Source organism: Hesperophylax consimilis, chromosome 26 (genome assembly GCF_061612785.1).
Source record: "Hesperophylax consimilis isolate HC1 chromosome 26, BYU_Hcon_1.0, whole genome shotgun sequence".
In the NCBI taxonomy this organism is placed as follows: domain Eukaryota; kingdom Metazoa; phylum Arthropoda; class Insecta; order Trichoptera; family Limnephilidae; genus Hesperophylax; species Hesperophylax consimilis.
The window spans coordinates 8,956,184-8,975,091 of record NC_142861.1 but is presented as its reverse complement, the minus strand read 5'-3'; the positions used below and the strand labels follow the sequence as shown (position 1 = coordinate 8,975,091).

At 33.2% G+C, this 18,908-nt stretch overlaps 1 protein-coding gene across 1 annotated transcript in view; it reads left to right on the top strand.

Annotated features, from left to right (window-relative positions):
- The first annotated feature begins 2,442 nt into the window (after positions 1-2,442).
- Positions 2,443-18,908, top strand: part of Hs6st (heparan sulfate 6-O-sulfotransferase) — a 74,297-nt gene continuing 57,831 nt past the window's right edge. The window contains exons 1-3 of the mRNA XM_089647449.1: positions 2,443-2,724; positions 2,850-3,086; positions 15,613-15,710. Of these exons, the coding sequence (XP_089503575.1) occupies positions 2,536-2,724; positions 2,850-3,086; positions 15,613-15,710 (524 nt within the window). The 5' untranslated portion in view covers positions 2,443-2,535. The remainder of the gene's footprint in view (positions 2,725-2,849; positions 3,087-15,612; positions 15,711-18,908) is intronic.

The window sequence follows — 18,908 nt, the reverse complement described above, 5'->3', positions numbered from 1 at the left end:
AAAGTGATGAGGCTAGCACTGACCCTTGAGCAAAGCCATTATTATACCGAATTACACAATCAAAATTTTGCCTTGAGCACTAAAAAAATTTTTGTCGTAGTTTAATAGCTGACGAGTTTGGCTTCAGTTTAACTCCAATACTTTAGTCTGCTACACCTGCTAAACTTGGCGCAGTTTCAGCAATCCGAGAATTCCTCCATCCAGATGTCGGTTTGTAACCTAGTGGACATTGGCTTCTTGAATGCCACGTGCACCGATAGTCGTTTATTGACTTCTCAATTCGTCGTCGTTAGCGTCAAGAGAACCAAGCCACAAAATCATAAAGCTGAGAAAACAGCGGACGAAGATTTAAGTTAAATACAAAAAAATGTATTTTGATAAAATCTCTTGGCTGAATGTTGAAAGGAACAGATGGCAAGGATAGCACACTGGTGTGATAGTCAAAAGACTAAGGACGGGTTGTTTCGGAGAATTTGAACAATTCATCAAATTTCAACGTTCATTTTCGGGTTCTGTGAAAGACTTATTCAAGTTCTGTTTTTATATCATTGTAGGCTAGTTGCTTGACAAAACTGAAATAAAAACAGAACTTGAAAAAATCTTTCACAGAACTTGAAAATGAACGTTGAAATTTGAACAATTCATCAAATTTCAACATTCATTTTCAAGTTCTGTGAAAGATTTTTTCAAGTTCTGTTTTTATTTCAGTTTTGTCAAGCAACTAGCCTATAATAATACAATAACATAACTTCAATAGAACTTTCACAGAACCCGAAAATGAACGTTGAAATTTGATGAATTGTTCAAATTCTCCGAAACAACCCGTCCTTAGGCATCTTATGCCTGAATCTTTGGATGGTTTTGTGTACTTAACTCAAGTTTGTGGCTTGCGTCCCTTGATAATTTTATAAAATACAAAATTTTGTGAGAAGACTTATGTGAATATTATTCATTAGCTAGCTGTGCTAAAGGTAGGGTTCTAAGCACAGTGTCAGTGACGAAGGTGTTGCCGCTTCGCTTCCGAGGATCCTGACACTATTACCGGCGGACTCCAGTCATACTATATGGTTGTTATAAAAAGCTCGTCATTTTCCTTAGAAAAATCTTCAAAATCATCCATAAAAATAATTACAAATAAAACCTATAAATTCACCACTGCAGCATGCGCAAACGCAGCTCTGTCACTGCTGGTGCGCGTCAGTGACGCGCATTATTGATGCTGTGTCAGTATCGCTGTATTCGAATAAGCTCCTATACATTTATAGCTCATACTACGCTGTGCACGAAACTCTACCTTTAGGAAACTGTGGGACAATAAAGTCAGGTGTTTGACTACGTTAGTCTAGTGCGAGACAGATATATTATAGTAGTATAAAAGCACATGTACAGCTCGACATTTAAGTGTAGAAAACAAGCATATTATATTTATAGAAAGTAGAGAAAATCGATGTCTCGTAATCAAGTTGTATAAAATAAATTTTCAGGCGCTTACATTGCTAACGCTGGCTAAACCTTATAGATACATCAGAATAATGTACTTCGGAATTGTATATCTTAAAAAAGTATACAGAAAAGTCTGCGATGGTATATGTCTCCTAAGCATAACCCCCAGCAACGAAGGGTAGTTATATTAATAATTACGAAATGTTATTATAACATAAACAATAGAATCTGAAGTAAATGTGTGTAAGACTGGAGCAGGGCTGGTCCTGTGCAGGCGCCATTGGCGGAGCAGTCCACTCCATACTCTGACTTGCCAAGAGCCAACGTGCTGATAACAACACCTAACACAGCGCCCTCGAGGTTTTTACTGGCTCAGAGCCAGCTCTGAACTGGGGCAAAGCTACTGTAGTAATGAGTACACCAGAGAAAAAAACTGTTTGTCATACATAATATTGCTTTTGACTGGCTGCACAGAATGCTGATTAGTATATATCTCAAGTTGGAGGTCTAAAATTAAAAAGCAGTCTACTGTTCTGTTATAGTTAAACATAGTAATTTATGGTACACCAGCTGCCAACAAACAATTCATCTAAAGCAGTGGTTCCCAATTCGCATTTCCCGAGTACCCCTTGTAGCCAAAATGTCCATGCAGTCGTGCAGTGCGTGTGCCTACTCCTGGGGATAAATTGTGCTTCCTTAATTAGGAACCGCTGATATAAAGCAAAAAGTGTTTTTTGTATTTTAAGTGTAATCTTGAAAGCGAAGATTATAAAATTTTCCGCCATCTGTAGGCATCTATTGAAACTATCTTCTTTGGTGACGTTAGAAGTTGATTTATGAGTGACATCTATTAAAAAGTTCCTAAACTCTTTTCAGGCGTTTTTCATATTTTAGCAATAATGTTATAATGATAACTTTAAATTTCTAGATGGCACTTTCCGTGAACACCAGCGATCCTAGCGGACACTTTTAATCTCATTAATTCCTTAAATATGGCCTCTCGCGGACGCCTGGTATGTGAAAGCCGCGACAGTGGGTGAATTGTATAGTGGGCACTGTGATATTTACACATTTCTTCACTGAAGATGAAATATGCTTTCGGCCGAAATGCAGAAAAGTGTCTCCGTTCAAGTAGACAGTGACTTTGCATTGCTTCTTCCCGGCGGGGTGTACGAAATCAAAAAGATGGAACCCCGATCCCGTCTCCGAAGGTTCGCCTTTATTTGTCTATTCCTCGGCATATTCGGGATATTTGCCTTCGGATACTTTTGCCCAGATCAGGTAAATAAGAAACAAACTTGTGATCCGTTAAAAAAGATGCGCAAAATTAATTTGTGTTGATATCCGTGCGAAATAAAATCGTTTGTTTTGATTGTTTACATTGTTTATTTACTTGCCACAATCAGGTCTGTGCTTTATCTACCCGGGAGCGGTTTGCTGATGTTTCTCTCGCTGGTTTCCAAGATAACCTGGGCAGACCCTTGCCCGGGACGCTTTCCAAGCCAGGCCTAAGCTACGATGACGTTTTGCATGAAGACTTCCAGTTTAACATTGATGGGCATGATGTAATGGTTTTCCTACACATCCAAAAGACTGGAGGGACGTCGTTTGGGAAGCATCTGGTGATGGATCTCGACTTGAAGGTACTGTTCAACTTTTATTTTGCCAAACAATAATGGAGTTAACCTATGCCAAGTTTTTTTTCTACCCACCTCTATTTTTAGTGTACTTTTTATCTTAAGTTCAACAGCTACTCAAAAATTTTATCACTGATTAACAAGAAAACTCTGATATTTCTCATTGAATTGTTGTAATATAATTTAAAAATATTACATTTGTAGTAACCTTCAGTAATAGTGACAGACCATTGCGCTGTTTGAACAATTCAAATAAAATGATTTATTCAACATTTGATTAATAGTAATACATTTACCCTAACATACATACATTTTTTACTATTTATTTCCATTTTATTTTTTTATAATTTTGAATGCTGAATACCTGCACATCTTAATTCAGTCTGGTCTCTGAGGCGGCCGGGATATGTTTATAAGGCCAATATAAATTTGATATTAAAACATAAAGTTAATTTCTGTTAGGCTACATAACAGAACTGAATTTTTTTACGATTTGTTGCTTAGATCTTCGATCGAATCTAATAATCCTTTTACAAGAATTTGGTCGCCAGTTTGAAAGACCATTAAACATCTCCATGTCTGTTTTGTTTCCTTTAATTTATATTTCGAGTTTAATTAGTATTAGGTAGCCCCTTACCCAACTACAATGCAGTTCAGTGAAATAATGCCTAGCTAGGTTTTAGAAGTTTTGAACGCATTTCAATACTGTCCATGAAATTCCTAAGTAACACGTAATACCACAGAAATTTAGGTGCTACTGCAATTTAGGTTCACACAGGTCTAGTGTCTAGTCTTGTGTTTGTTCTCATATTTATAGAATGTTCATATATCTAGTATAAAAAAATCACGAAAAAGAATGATTGTTATTTTTTCTGTGCCTCTATTTACTATGAAAAATTAAGTGGGTTTAATGTTTCGAGATGTCTTCATTTTAGTTTAGAGTTGAAGTTAATTTGGTTCCTCAGGCCTCTTGCCATATTTTGACAGAAGGTCGGAGTATTTCAGCTTTGCAATACAAATCCAAATAAATAGAATATTTCTGAATGTATCCGAAAACTACTATTTTTGAAAGGTGATAAAACACGCTTTAGAATTTCATTATTAGATATGAAAATATAATTTTTGAAATATAAAATTTTTGAATTCAAACGTAAACTAAAAATGGCTCACCTAACGTTCTTTGTAATTAAAATTACTGATAACGAAAAAAATTATTAAAAAACACGAATTTTACTAGACAAATGTATTAAAATAAAACCTATTGATTTACCTTAATTACTATAGAAGGAAAATGACTGCATTTGGGAAATTTTTAATTTTAGCATTTTTATCTTACATTTTATTTATGTAAAAAAAAATCGCTTTCGTTGTTTGGGATGACAGTCATTTCAAATAATTTCTGTCAATTGGTATGCTTGATTCTACATAAGTGGCTAGAAAACTAACAGCTGGAGACAATTGTACAAAGTAAATTATAAAATATATATATAATGTAATTTAATATTCTGGCAAAATAGTTTGTACCTAAAAAGTATAAATTATTTATTTAGGTATTATATTTATTATTTTATTTAACCTAACCTAACCTATCGTAACCTAACCTAACCTAACCTATCCTAACCCAACCTATCCTATCCTATCCTAACCCAACGTATCCTATCCTATCCTAACCTAACCTAACTTATCGTATTCTATCCTATCCAAACTTAACCTAACCTAACCATTTAAAAAAATATTACTTTATTTATAAAACATGCCTCGGAGAGATATTTATTTATAAAACTCATGTTTTATAAATAAATATCTCTTTATTTATAAAACATGAGTTCGGCCATAATAGTACCTACCTAATTTGCATAGAGTTAATGGTAAAAATTCTAGCCACTCATATGGTATCAGTAATACCAACATTATTAAAAATTATTATCAAAATTATTTTGACTGTCATCCCATACAACGAAAGCGATTTTAATTAAAAATTAAAATACTCAAACTAAAAATTTCCCAAATGCAATCGGTTTTCTTTTATAGTAATTAAGGTAAATCAAAAGGTTTTAATTTAAAAATATTTCATATTAGCCGTGGCCAGCGATCCCGAATAATTACCAAAGATTTTATTAGAAAAATAATAAATTAATGAGACCATATCCATAAAAGTGTCTTCTTGTAAATCTGTGTTTTATTGTGTGAAAATATTTTATCAAATTATGTACAATACATAGACATATGAATATTAGTAGACCTGCCCTAAGTGATTAAAAGCGTATTATCCCCACTCCCCATACCGGTTCCATTGAGCCGGCTGTTCTCGCGTACGGCCTCAAGTGATATTTGAAAACGTGACGTCATCATTCTTGTGCGAACTATGGTCGAGGCATCATCGGTTCATTTTACGAAATAACACGGCAAAATGTTTACTTGTACTATGAAAACTGGTAAAAATAGATGCGAAAAAAGAGAATAAACCCAATTTTCGTATTACATTCCATATATAAGCATTATTTTATTTTATTTTAAGCATATTCACATCGTATAATATGAATCAGTTGTTACTATCACATCGAGAAACGTCTGGACGCGAAACACAAAGCTGGTTGGTTGCTGGGAAGTAAATTATGAACATTTATAAAAGTGTCTTAACTAAATACTCTGAAACTAACTACGACTCTGAATATAGAAGCTGCCTTACTTTGCCGAATTTGGACTTCGCAAATTTGTTCATAACGTGGCGAGTAATTTGCGCTCTCATGTAAAAATGTCTATTCATTCAAAGCAGATTTTACTTTTAAGAAGTAAATGGTGATATTATAATGCGAGATGCCTATTTACTGTCAGATTGATTTATTGACGAATCACAGTCATCTTCACTCCCTTCGTTCTTCAACAGTTGATTTTACCCCTCGCCTTTATCTTCTCGTCTATTAATTCCTATGTCTGTGGTACAATACAATATTACAATAAATTTAAATACAAATAAAAAAATGATAAAAATAACTAAAAACAATGTTTACACTACATAATTGAATTCGGGTCCAATTAGACCCCGTGTATTCTGTATACAAAGTTTAAATTATGTATACCAGTTAAGTGTTTAGTCAATAGACCAATGGCCCTTCTCAACTCAGTATGACCTGTTAATTTATAAACTATTTTGGGTCAACTGACATCAATTATTGTTCACCTATTGCTTTAGATAGGTTTGTGTTATTGTTACTATGGACATTGATAAGAAAGTGCACTTAATTAATGATAATATTTGTGTACATTTACGCTTAGATGCATCTGTAAATAGTAAAAAATCAAAGTCGCTATCCGCGTCTGTTTGTTTGTGCGCTTAGTTCAGAGGTTCCCAAACTTTTTTGCCCCGTAGACCACTTGCCAAATTTTTTTTTTTTCCGTAGACCCCCTGCCTGCCGAATATTGAATTTTCCTAAAACTATTAACGTCCCATATGATAATTATTTATTTTTTTAGTAAAAATATCCCCTTGTCTGCCCAACAACCGGGTGGCGGTATAGTTGCTCTGTATTTACATTGTGCAGACAGGGGCACCCTTGTGAGGTATTACACCAAATGAAAATGAAGCAGGATAAGCAACGGGAATTTCTTTCTGTAGCTGGCCCTACAGAACTGTCCCTTAAGTTCTTTGTCAGTGCTTATTCCGGTCAGTTCTTCTTGTCACATGATATCCGATTCTTCAACGTTGCATTTCCATAGTCAAAATGTCCTCAAACTTAGTTTTGAAGTCTGTGTGACGTGCAGTAAGTCAGTACTAGGAAAATTCGCGGCTTCCAATGTGCAATGTTTTGCTTGAACATATTAATTCTGACGAGAAAAGGAATGTAGACTCTATTTATATACCTCAATTAATAACTTTACGAAATATAAAAATACAAATATCAAATAAGTAATTTCTCAGTCTATTATATTTGTGTTAGGTCTATTGTGTCATTTACGGAACTCCTAAATGTTAACTTGAGGTAAATGGGGGTCCGCTCATATGTGCCCCCATTTGAATCTCGTGGACCCCCAAATTTTTTTCTCGCTACATAGACCCCCAGAATGCCGATATCGACCTCTGGGGGTCCATATAGACCACTTTGGGAACCTCTGGCTTAGTTCTTCTAAACTACGCAAAGGATTTTGACAGCTTTTACTATCATTTAAAGAATTTCTTGATGCGATGCTAATGCGAATGGTAGCAGAAGTCGGGGACGCCCAAGGAAAACATGGCACGATCAGGTGAATCACATAATCGAGTCGGGCCATGTCAAGAGTCAGAATAATAGAGGAGTATGTATGAGACGATGTATGAATGCGAATTAGGCAAGAAGTGTGTGCCAAGACCGAGTTATTTGGCAGTTCGTCCTCTCTGCCTACCCCTGCGGGAAACGGCGTGATGGTTAGTTAGTTAGGTTTATAAATATATAATACATACATGCATATTATATTTATAGCTAGCCCTAATTAATTTAATTAATTAACTTCCGCTCTTTTCGATCTCATATTAGTAATAAAGACTCTGCAAAGTTCTTCAATATACAGACGTTAACTTTCCGAAGAAATATAGCAGATTCGGTAATGTTATTTAAAATTACACACAATTTAATCGATAGTCCAGATCTTCTTCAACGCCTATTATTCCATGTTCCCAATCGCAACAGCAGACAGTCGCTTACTTTTAATCTCCCTCATTGTAAGACCAATTCCAAACAAAACTCATTTATTTACAGATCCACACATTCATTTAACTTAAATTATTACCATATTGACATTTTTAACTCGACTTTACTCGACATAAAACAAAAACTCAATAATCAACAAAACTCAAACTAGAAGTTCAATTGCTATATATTCCCGTCCTTTGCCTCTTAATCCTTATCCTATATTTCCCCCCCCCCCACCCACCTTTATTTTAATATTTTCTAACTAAACAAGAAATTAATTTAAGAGAACATCTCTATGACATTGTACACCTTACCATTAACTATTCATCAGTGGAAAGTTCATAATTGGCATAATTAACTATACATATTATTATTGTATCATTGTATAGTTAAAGATTTGCTGTCAACTTTTCCTAAAATGTATAAATAAATAAATAGAAAGTAGAGAAAAGTCTCCGAGCAACATCGAGTACACGTTATCTAGTAGTATTATAAAATATTAACATACCAAGAAAATCATGGTATGTAACTTGACTTTGTGAGATGAAAACTGTTAAATTTTCTTTCAACGGAATCAAAAAATAATATTACTTATTTGAAATGTAGAATAAAAATAATCGCTTTTTAAAATAGTATATTTTAGGTAGGTAGATACTGTCGCTTGTTAAAACTTATTTTTTGTGTGAATACCGCACAAGAGTCCTATTTTTTGTGTGAATAACGCACAAGAGTCCTATTTTTTGTGTGAATAACGCACAAGAGTCCTATTTTTTGTGTGAATACCGCACAAGAGTTCTATTTTTTTTTTATGTGACATTTCACAAGATCGCCTCCAAGACATGGTAACTATTTCGCCACCACCAAGATGGGTAGCGTTGTGAGGTGAGTTGACTTTGAGTCGAAGAAAGGACCCGTTCTGGTGAAGCCAACATTAACTAATATTAACCTCTCAGACAAAGACATTTATTTCCTGTGTGTTCCTTTGAGAACTGTCAAAACGTGATAATTTTTGTGTTATTTACGAGTTTTGCTAAAAGCTTCATAACTCACGTTTTGGGAAACGTAGCCTCATTCTAAAAAATGTTTTGGAAAGATTATGAAATCCACTATTGTATTGTGTTGTTATACGTAAATATTTGCGTTTCTAAATATACATTTTACGAAAACGTCAAAAATATATAAAAATCGCTGACCATTATTTCAAAGCCGTGAAAAATGTACTTTTTTCTGAGTATCATAAAGAAATAACACTTTATATATTGAAGAAATATAATTAAAAACTATTAGTCACCTCAAAATATTAACCGTCCAAACAAAAATATTTTTAATAAATTATTTAGAAACGCAATAAATTATGAACGAACAAGATGACAGATCCAATCGGCTTAGATAATGCACCTCTACGTTCCATAGATATTCTTGAATACAGACGCGTAGCGTTATTCATTATCGATACTCTGTTTTTTAAATCATGGCAATCCGTATACTAGTGATGGAAATAAATCGATTTTTGTAAAATCTCGCGCGTTTACGTGAAAAGACGTTCTAATGTCTTGACCGCTATTATCATATTTACGTCTTTTGACGTTCTAATGTTCTGAGTGGTTAACATTACTTCCCAACCTTCCTCCTCCCATCCCCTTTCCTTCCCCACTATCTTCAGCCTCACATATTGGGAGGCGGGTTTCGGTACCGCCGCCCCGGGAACCATTTATTGGATAACCAACACCTCTGTCATAGGCCACCCCAAGTGGTTCGCTACGTTTGGTGATTGAGCAGGAGTGCCCGGGTTCATCGGGTGAGGTGTGTTCAGGATGCGTCTGCCCGCCAGCTGCGTGATGTGCCAGATCGAAAGAAACCCTAGATTCCTTCCTTTCCTTAAAAAAAACCCCCACACACCATCCCAAAAGTCTAAATAATAATAAACTCATATTACCTCTGAATATTATAATTTTACTTATATCGCAATATTTCACTACAAATCCAAACATTTTGAAAGTGTTTATTTTTTGACACTAACCATGCCTTTTTCCAATATATCATATTTATAATATAATAATTAGTATGAGGTTGAGTTAGTGGGCGATACAAATACAGAACAGCTGCCCACAAGCATTTAAAACAATAATAAACACATGCTGGGAAATGTTACACCCGTTATGTAAACATTACTCCTATTTTTGGTCTCAAACATTGCTTTTTAAGATAAAGGGTTCGTAGAACAATGACAATGGTCTGAAGATTTTTCTTTTCATTAGATTCACTGCATTGTTTATTAGTCATTAAGAATGTCAAGACCACCAAGCTAGGCCACGTCCGTGTTGTAGTGGTTGATTAAATATAAAGTACATTAAGGCGATGCACTACGTCGTGTAATATTTTAAATTGAGCCGCTATCAATAACAACCCTTACGTAGATGGCGATAAGGTTTAAATTCCCACTTAACACCATCCGCCTGTTTTGATTTATGCAAGAAAAAAACTTGGCCAAAAAGTGCCTTTTATTTTATTTTGTGGATGTTCAGGCATAAATATTTAATTTTTTTTCGATCATTTTATAAATAACTTAATTTGCCACATTATACAATAAAATCATAACCGAAAATGGGTTCGTAAGTAGGAGTTTTTGAACTTTAAAGCAGTTTTCATAGGCCTTTACATTATTTTTTTCTTGGCTTATAAAAAGTCTTATCTAAAAAATACTCAATTATTTCAAAGGCCAAGATGTATTCTACTCGCAGTATTTAATTAAAGCATCTGAAACATTTCTAGGCGACCAAATTTTCAAACCAAAAACACATGATTTTGCATCACTACGTATGGCATCGCCTTAAATTACAATATAACATATGTACACAATATCATTACAAATTATAATACATACAACTTATACATAATATTTAACACTAACCACTGCCATAATCAATAGTATTACTAATACAGAGTATCTCTGCTTAGTAGCCAGGTTTTCAGCATATATCTGAATCTCTGAGGTAATTTGCAATTTTTTATATTGCTCGGTAACATGTTGAATATTTTAGGCACGTTGAAAAAAAAAATTCGTTGATCTTTCTTAGTTAAGTAGGTAGGTATTTCAATACCTACTTTACAAATCTGAAGATTTCAAAATAAATTTTTGGTTTCGATTTATTAAATAAAATAAAATTAGAAATATTATTTCTTGAACGCAAGGTCTACTGTTTACAGAACTACTAGTGTTGCAGTTAGGTCTGGGTCTGATATATTAATAACTAATTAGCTAACTAACCATCACGCCATTTCGCCACAGGGGTAGGCAGAGAGGACGGACCGCCAAACAACTCGGTCTTGGCACACACTTCTTGCCTCATTCACATTCTTACATACTCTTCTATTATTTTGACTCTTGACATGGTCCGACTCATGAGTATTTTATTCACTTGATCGTGAATAAAATTACAAACACGAATAAACAATACTTTAATTTCTCAGGCCTCAGCCATATTCTGTTAGAAAGTCGGAGTATTTCCGCTTTGCAACAAAATCCAAATATGGAAATGAATATTTTTTAACATATCCAAAAAATTAACCTGATTTTAAAAGTTGTTAAATTCACTTTCAAATTTTATTGTTAGAAATATTAAAATTTTGAATACAAACATAAAAAAATACTTAAAAAGGCTCACTTTACGTTTTTTGTAACTAAAATGACTTAAAACGAAACAATTTTATGGGTTGAAATTTTATGCTTCGCGAGTTCTAATTCTTTACTTTTTGTGTCATTTAAAAAAAACCATAACACATGTCGTATAGTTTTGTTTCATAGTGGTTTAGTGAAAATTTACATTAGTTTATGGCAGCGAGAAATAAAACAATAGTTAGTTATGTATTGTTTAATTAGGGATTCGAAAATAAAGGATCATTGTTACAAGTCAAGGCATTTTTTTTTTGTTGCGTCATGACACTGTGTTATTTTTCTAGCAGAATGTTATCCTGTACAACTCTCGGAAGTGCAAAAATCTACTTGGTTTTTTTTTTAACCTATATTTGAATTCAGATAGGCGATTAAATATTATCCTGTTAACACCGTAGAATATCATAATACGATTTCTTTGAATGAATGTAAAATCAACACAAGTCTTATTTTTGAATTAAAAATATTTTTTTTGTAATCTTTCTTCATCTGTAAATCAAATTAAAATGCCTTATAACTATAATTCCGAATAATGAAATGTAATGGAATACTCCATCTAAATAGTGTTGATGCTCCTATGCCAAATGCCATGGGCCTTTCGGGAGCAAAAGAGACTAATTTCTTTTGTGGTATGCGAAAAATTTCTGAGTTGTAGAGTGGAAGAACCCATGCTTCTTTGCCACGGGTCCTACGTCCAACGGGGGCGAAAGGAACAAGTACGTTTTGTTGCTTACCTATTTATGTTCTGATATTGATGTCACTGGAATATTGATATCATTGAGGGCTTAGTATTCTTAGGATATTTATTTATTATTACACGCTCTAATGGGCTTTTACACACTACAAATTTTAATAGTAGAGTATCACAGTTATTATAAATTCTACAAAATTAAAACAATAAAGGAAACATAATACAATGAAAAAAGAAAAAATATTAAATGTTACATCAAAAGCATATAATAAAATAAGATACATTAGTAAAAATGATAAGAAGTCTCGCCTAAATAGATATTCAAAATAAAAATATATATTTTGTGGAAATTATAGATGTCTATTTGTGTCTCGATATATAAAAGAATTGAAATAAAAAATATTTATATTGATTATTTTTAAGATGAAATATATCTCCCAGATCAGAGTATTTATTTCCGAGACTGTGAAGTCTTGGAATCGGGGAATCCAAGACAGTGTCCTGGTGTTGTAAAAATAAAAGGGTAGTAAATTTCGGCAAGATCTTTTGGGTATGTGGATGCTGATTAATTGGAGTAACTCAGGACAGTCAATTTTGTAATGAAGTATTTTATGTAGTACTATTTAATCTGTGTTTATTCTTCTTTCTGAAAGTTTTAATAGGGACAATTTATCTAGTAAGATAGATTGTCATGTAATATCTGACGTTACGAAATATTTAATATCGCCGGTATCGGTATAATATTTGATATTAATTGTCGGCGCTGTATTGTATCGTTCCAAGTTTCAACTCCTGTTCTGCACAATATGCTCTGAGTTCTCAGACTGTTAGGTACATTATATTGGTATTATTTTCGACTGATACTGGTACTATTGATTGATTGCATTTAGAGACTAAAAGTGATTACGGCAAACTTTTATAAGTTTTGGAAATATAAACAAAACCCATTTTTGGTCAATAATCCAAGATAATAAATAATATTAATAATGATTGGATGCATTAATGCAACGCCGTTTTTGTAAAAAATCACCGCTCAACTTATTATTAAATTATTTTCAATAATAACTTGGTATCAAGAAATCGCTTAAAAAATAATAATCAATAATGTCTAAAAAATAATTATATTTATTCACTACAAAAAGTACCCACCCACCCAATCATTTAATTAATATATTATACATTATCTGGGAACAATATCTTAATACCGACAGACCAATATATCATATATCATAATTCCATCCGGCGATTTTCAACTGTTGAAAATAACGCCGACGTTGACGCAACCATAATTGATTATTTCTAGTGATTTATTAACTCAGGTCTGTTTTAAGTGCTTAATTCTCAATACTCGATGAAACCTCATTCATCACATATGTTATTATATTTTTTTAGATAATATCTAGTAATATCTACACATATTCAAATTATCATAAAGCATTAAACATTATAAAATATCCAAGAATTTCGAATTTTGATGCTAATAGACGCGAATAGACGCGCGACCATCCAGTACCAAGTACAATTAAACTAAACGTATAGGAGATTGACACGATACTAACAAAAAAGGAATCCCTATGAACGGATGGTTCCCCGGATCATTGAAGTATTATGATTATCTCTATGCCCCACACACGTAATAATAATCCTATAATAAAGTTGAAACTGTTGGAAGACGTTGGTTTTGGTGTTGAAAACATTACCCTGTTGAAATATTAAAGACATTGAAGATGTATTTTGCTTGTCACCGATAAATTCGCTTGTTGCTTGGCGCTACGAATCGGACGTGTCAGATGGGAAAATCTAAAAAAACGTGTAGTATGTAGGTACGTTACCAAAATACCATTCCAAATTAGGCATAATATGGTTCACGAAGTGTGATCTCTTGACCCTTTTGATTTAACAGGCCAACACTGTTGAAAACAATAGGTACAAAATGTAGCTGTTAGGCGGCCGACATTGATAATTATCAATAGGTTATTTTTTGCTTGTCGTTGATAAATTTGACTTTCCCTTGGCGCTGCGTATCGGCCGTATTGGATGTAAAAATAAAAGAACAACGTCTAGCAGGAGTTGCATAACCAAAAGACCATTTGAAATATCGAGTAATGTTGTTCACGAAGTGCAAACTCTTAACCTTTTTATTTATTAGGCAGTTGAATCGTTGAATAATATTCGTAGGTATTATATTTCAAGGTGACCGGATAAATCATCAAAATGATAATTCATAACATCTTTAAAAAGTTATAAAATGTCATGGAAAGTGATGAAACAAAAACTTTATTAACTCGGTTAAGTAGGTTAGGTCAGGTTAAAAAAAATAAATTTTTCATCGTTTTTAATGACTTTATATCACTTTTTAAAGGTGTGTTGAATAGTCACTGTGTTGAGTTAGCATGGAACCATATTTCAACTATTGGTGCTAATTGTTATCAACAGTGTTGGACGTTGAAACAATATAACTATTGTTTCCAACGGCTAGTTATATTTTGATACAGTACTAGTTACAATACAGATCAAACAAGATGTTTTGTCTTTTTTTCTCACAGCAGGAAATTACATTACACAATTACAACCTGACAAACATAATTGAATCCTTATAAAATTCCTTTTGCACATTTGAAAAAAGAACTGCCTTTCCAATATGAAATGGGTTCATGCATTTTGTAAATTTTAAAAAAGAACTGCCTTTCCAATATGAAAAGTGTTCATCCATTTTGTACATTTGAAAAAGGAACTGTCTTTCCAACATGAAATGCGTTCATAGATTTTGTACATTTGAAAAAAGAACTGTCTTTCCAATATGAAATGGGTTCATGCATTTTGTACATTTGAAAAAAGAACTGTCTTTCCAATATGAAATGCGTTCATAGATTTTGTACATTTGAAAAAAGAACTGTCTTTCCAATATGAAATGGGTTCATGCATTTTGTACATTTGAAGAAAGAACAGTCATTTCAATGTGTAATGTGTTCATGCATTTTGTACATTTCAAACAACAAGTTTCTTTTATATGAAACTACCGGACCCGGCAATGCTTCGCTATTGCAAATATCTTTCTTGGGCGTCTTGGACTTCTTCTATCTTTCATTGCTGTATACCACAATGTTACTGTTAACAAAAAACTACATTTGTATCGACATTAATTTGACTACGTGTCTTATTCTAGTGCAAAGATATTGCGTTAAGTATTCCTTGGGCGTTCCTTACTTCTTCTACCATACAAACCACTGTCTAAACACTCCTGGCGCTTATAAGAACAAATTTTGAAATTTTCATTGAAATCGGTCAATTACTTTTCGAGTATTGCAATTACAAACATACGCAGGTTGAATTTTTACATATATAGATGGATACAGCTTTGTGGTACTACCATCCTGTTTGTAGGAAAATGATCTGATTTAATTATTTCCAGAACTGTAGAAAGATCACATACAATATTGTTGAATGCTAGTTATTGTTTTAGTAAATTTTGACACAATATTTTGGTATTGCTTGTTACAGAGGCCATGCAACTGCCAAAGAGCGCGAAAGCGTTGCCATTGCTTTCGTCCACACAGCAACGAGATCTGGCTGTTTTCGCGCTATTCAACTGGCTGGAAGTAAGTCCATTTTTGTATTTCTATTTTAGATTCTGTGACTTATGTACCTACATTTTCGTTGGGTATTTCTTATTCTTCGTGACAAAGTACATTTTATTCTTTATGATGAAGCGTTTCTTATTCTTCATGAAGAAACCTTTCTTATTTTTCATGATGAAGTGGTTTTTATTCTTCATGACGAAGTGTTTCTTATTCTTCATGAAGAACTGTAGCTTATTCTTTATGAAGAAGTGTTTCTTATTCTTCTTGACGAAATGTTTCTTATTTTTCATGAAGAAGTAATTTCTTATTCTTCATAACGAAGTGTTTCTTATTCTTCATGATGAAGTGTTTCTTATTCTTCTTGCAGAAGTGTTTCTTATTCTTCATGACAAAGTGTTTCTTATTCTTCATGATGAAGTGTTTGTTATTCTTCATGATGAAGTATTCATTTGCGGTCAAATTCGAACACATTATGATTTTATTATACATTATTTTATATGAACATTAGAAATTATTTTTACCACAACTAAAAAAAAAAAACTATGTTCATGAGAATATCAGTTCGTCCCGATGAGAAACTAGCTACAAATAAATTAAAGTGAGCTTAAAAGAGATTGTATATTTTGTGGTATTTTGAAAATTAAAAAATGCTTCATGCTTACTGTAATATATTTTATTCGCTCGGCAATGAAGTAATGTAACTTAATATTATTTGTTCTAGTTTGTAGTTTCGTCACTTGCGAACATATTTATTTTATCTGAAAAAGTGCAATGCAAAAATTTCGTATTAAATGTATAATTCCGAATTTAAAAAGTCATAGTACTTTATTTGTTTTCACTGCATAAAAATAAATAAATATATAAACATATTATCTGGTAAGTCAGTACAATTTTATTAACACATAATTTTGAAAAAAAAAAAACAGTCAATTTACACCTGTTGGGGCCGGCACTAGCTATTCTTCCGATTTACTTTTCGACTGGCCGATATAGATAAGCTACCCTGCGAATTATATTGCCATTCAAATCAGCACCGCCCGGTAACCGAGTGCAATCTGGCAGTGCGCCTTCTCCCCACCATAAAGCCCTACAGCAGTGAGAGATAATTATTTTTATCAAACTGATAATTAAATTACCAGAACTTGATATATTATTTTATCAGATTTGAAGAATGCTCCCATTCACCAAATTTTAATTATCTCTTGGAAATTAATTAATTTTCTCAATCTGAATATGTTCTTTCAGTGCTTATCTTTTTGTGTTGTTAATACAGTCATTAGAGGTTAAATTATTTCATTTTACAGAATTCCTGGAAACGGAGTTCAACTTTACATTCTTAGGGCTTTCGCATAAAAAAATCTTAATTACATTAATGTATTAAAATTGACATAACTATTATGAAAATAATAATAGTTTTATTGCCAGTTACGTTAGTGAGATATGCAATTCAATTTATGCATATTGGCACCATAGTAAATAATAGAATATTTTTAAAAAATCATCATAAAAAACAAAGTTTTTTTACTATAATACATCTAGTTTCAGTTTTTGACATAAAAAGGTTTTTTTTGGTATTACTGAGGATTTAACCTTCCTCCCCAGGGACTGGACTGCTGTCAACCGCGCTAACAACTGTTCAACATATTTTGTTCATTTAATTGATGTAATATTCAATTTTCGAGAAATGCTTATATGTTAGTATGTGTATGCGTGATAGAAATTAAAAGTTGATAAAATACATTGTCATCAACAACGACTCTATCTGCCTAGTTTCAGCTCGATCGGATTTTAGGAAGTGAGTTAATTTCCACATCCAAGATGGCATTTCATTCATTCACAAAACAAAAGTGAAATTCAAACAGATGTATTTAATTAGAATGAATTGAACAAGATAGAATGAATAAACAAGATAGAAAAAAGTATCGAGACCTACCTACCTACCTACCTACAGTAAATAGAAAAAAGTATCCATACCTTCCTACCGTAAATAGAAAAAAGTATCCATACCTTCCTACCGTAAATAGAAAAAAGTATCGAGACCTACCTACAGTTAATAGAAAAAAATATCCATACCTGCCTACCGTAAATAGAAAAAAGTATCGATACCTGCCTACAGTAAATAAAAAAAGTATCGATACCTGCCGACAGTAAATAGAAAAAAGTATCGATACCTGCCTACAGTAAATAAAAAAAGTATCGATACCTGCCTACAGTAAATAAAAAAAGTATCGATACCTGCCGACAGTAAATAGAAAAAAGTATCGATACCTGCCTACAGTAAATAAAAAAGTATCGATACCTGCCTACAGTAAATAAAAAAAGTATCGATACCTGCCTACAGTAAATAAAAAAAGTATCGATACCTGCCTACAGTAAATAAAAAAAGTATCGATACCTGCCTACAGTAAATAAAAAAAGTATCGATACCTGCCTACAGTAAATAAAAAAAGTATCGATACCTGCCGACAGTAAATAGAAAAAAGTATCGATACCTGCCTACAGTAAATAAAAAAAGTATCGATACCTGCCTACAGTAAATAAAAAAAGTATCGATACCTGCCAACTGCCCCCTTTTCTTCAGTTCCTTTTTTTTTAGATGTGAATACCGCGCAAGAGTCCCAACTACCCAGAGCCAGTGAGACTGTGGTATTCTAAATATAAAAGGAGATGGGAAGAGGAAGGTTATTCAGATTTGGTAAATAGGCATGGCCAAAGCCGTGTCAAAAATAAAACCTGATTCGGAATGGCGGCATTTCACGAGGGCGTTACTGTGAGTATCGACTTTATAAGAAGATATTGCCCGCTTTGGGAACGCTGTGCTAAATAAAAATATTATAATCTGTTAGTTGGGTCTTACAGCTACTTACGGTGACCTTTAGGGCCATTGTAGGGTGAATGCACAGTACAAATGTGACTCACTTAGGTTTGTTTGATTGTGGAGCTGTAGAGAATGCAGGATTATGATGAAAATTATTCTAATAAAATGTATGTCTCGTTCCCTGATTTCAATGTTAGTTTTCAGGCCCGTACAAACGTAAATTCAAATCATATTCCATTTGTTTGTGGGGAGGTGCGTGGTACAGGGAGGGAATCAATGTCACCGACAATTCCGCGAGTATGCTGCCCTGCAGTGGCGGTTGCATGTAAACCAAACTTTCCAGTGTTCTTGCAATATCTAAAAGGGATCTAAATGACAATCTAGTCTCCTTCAATGGA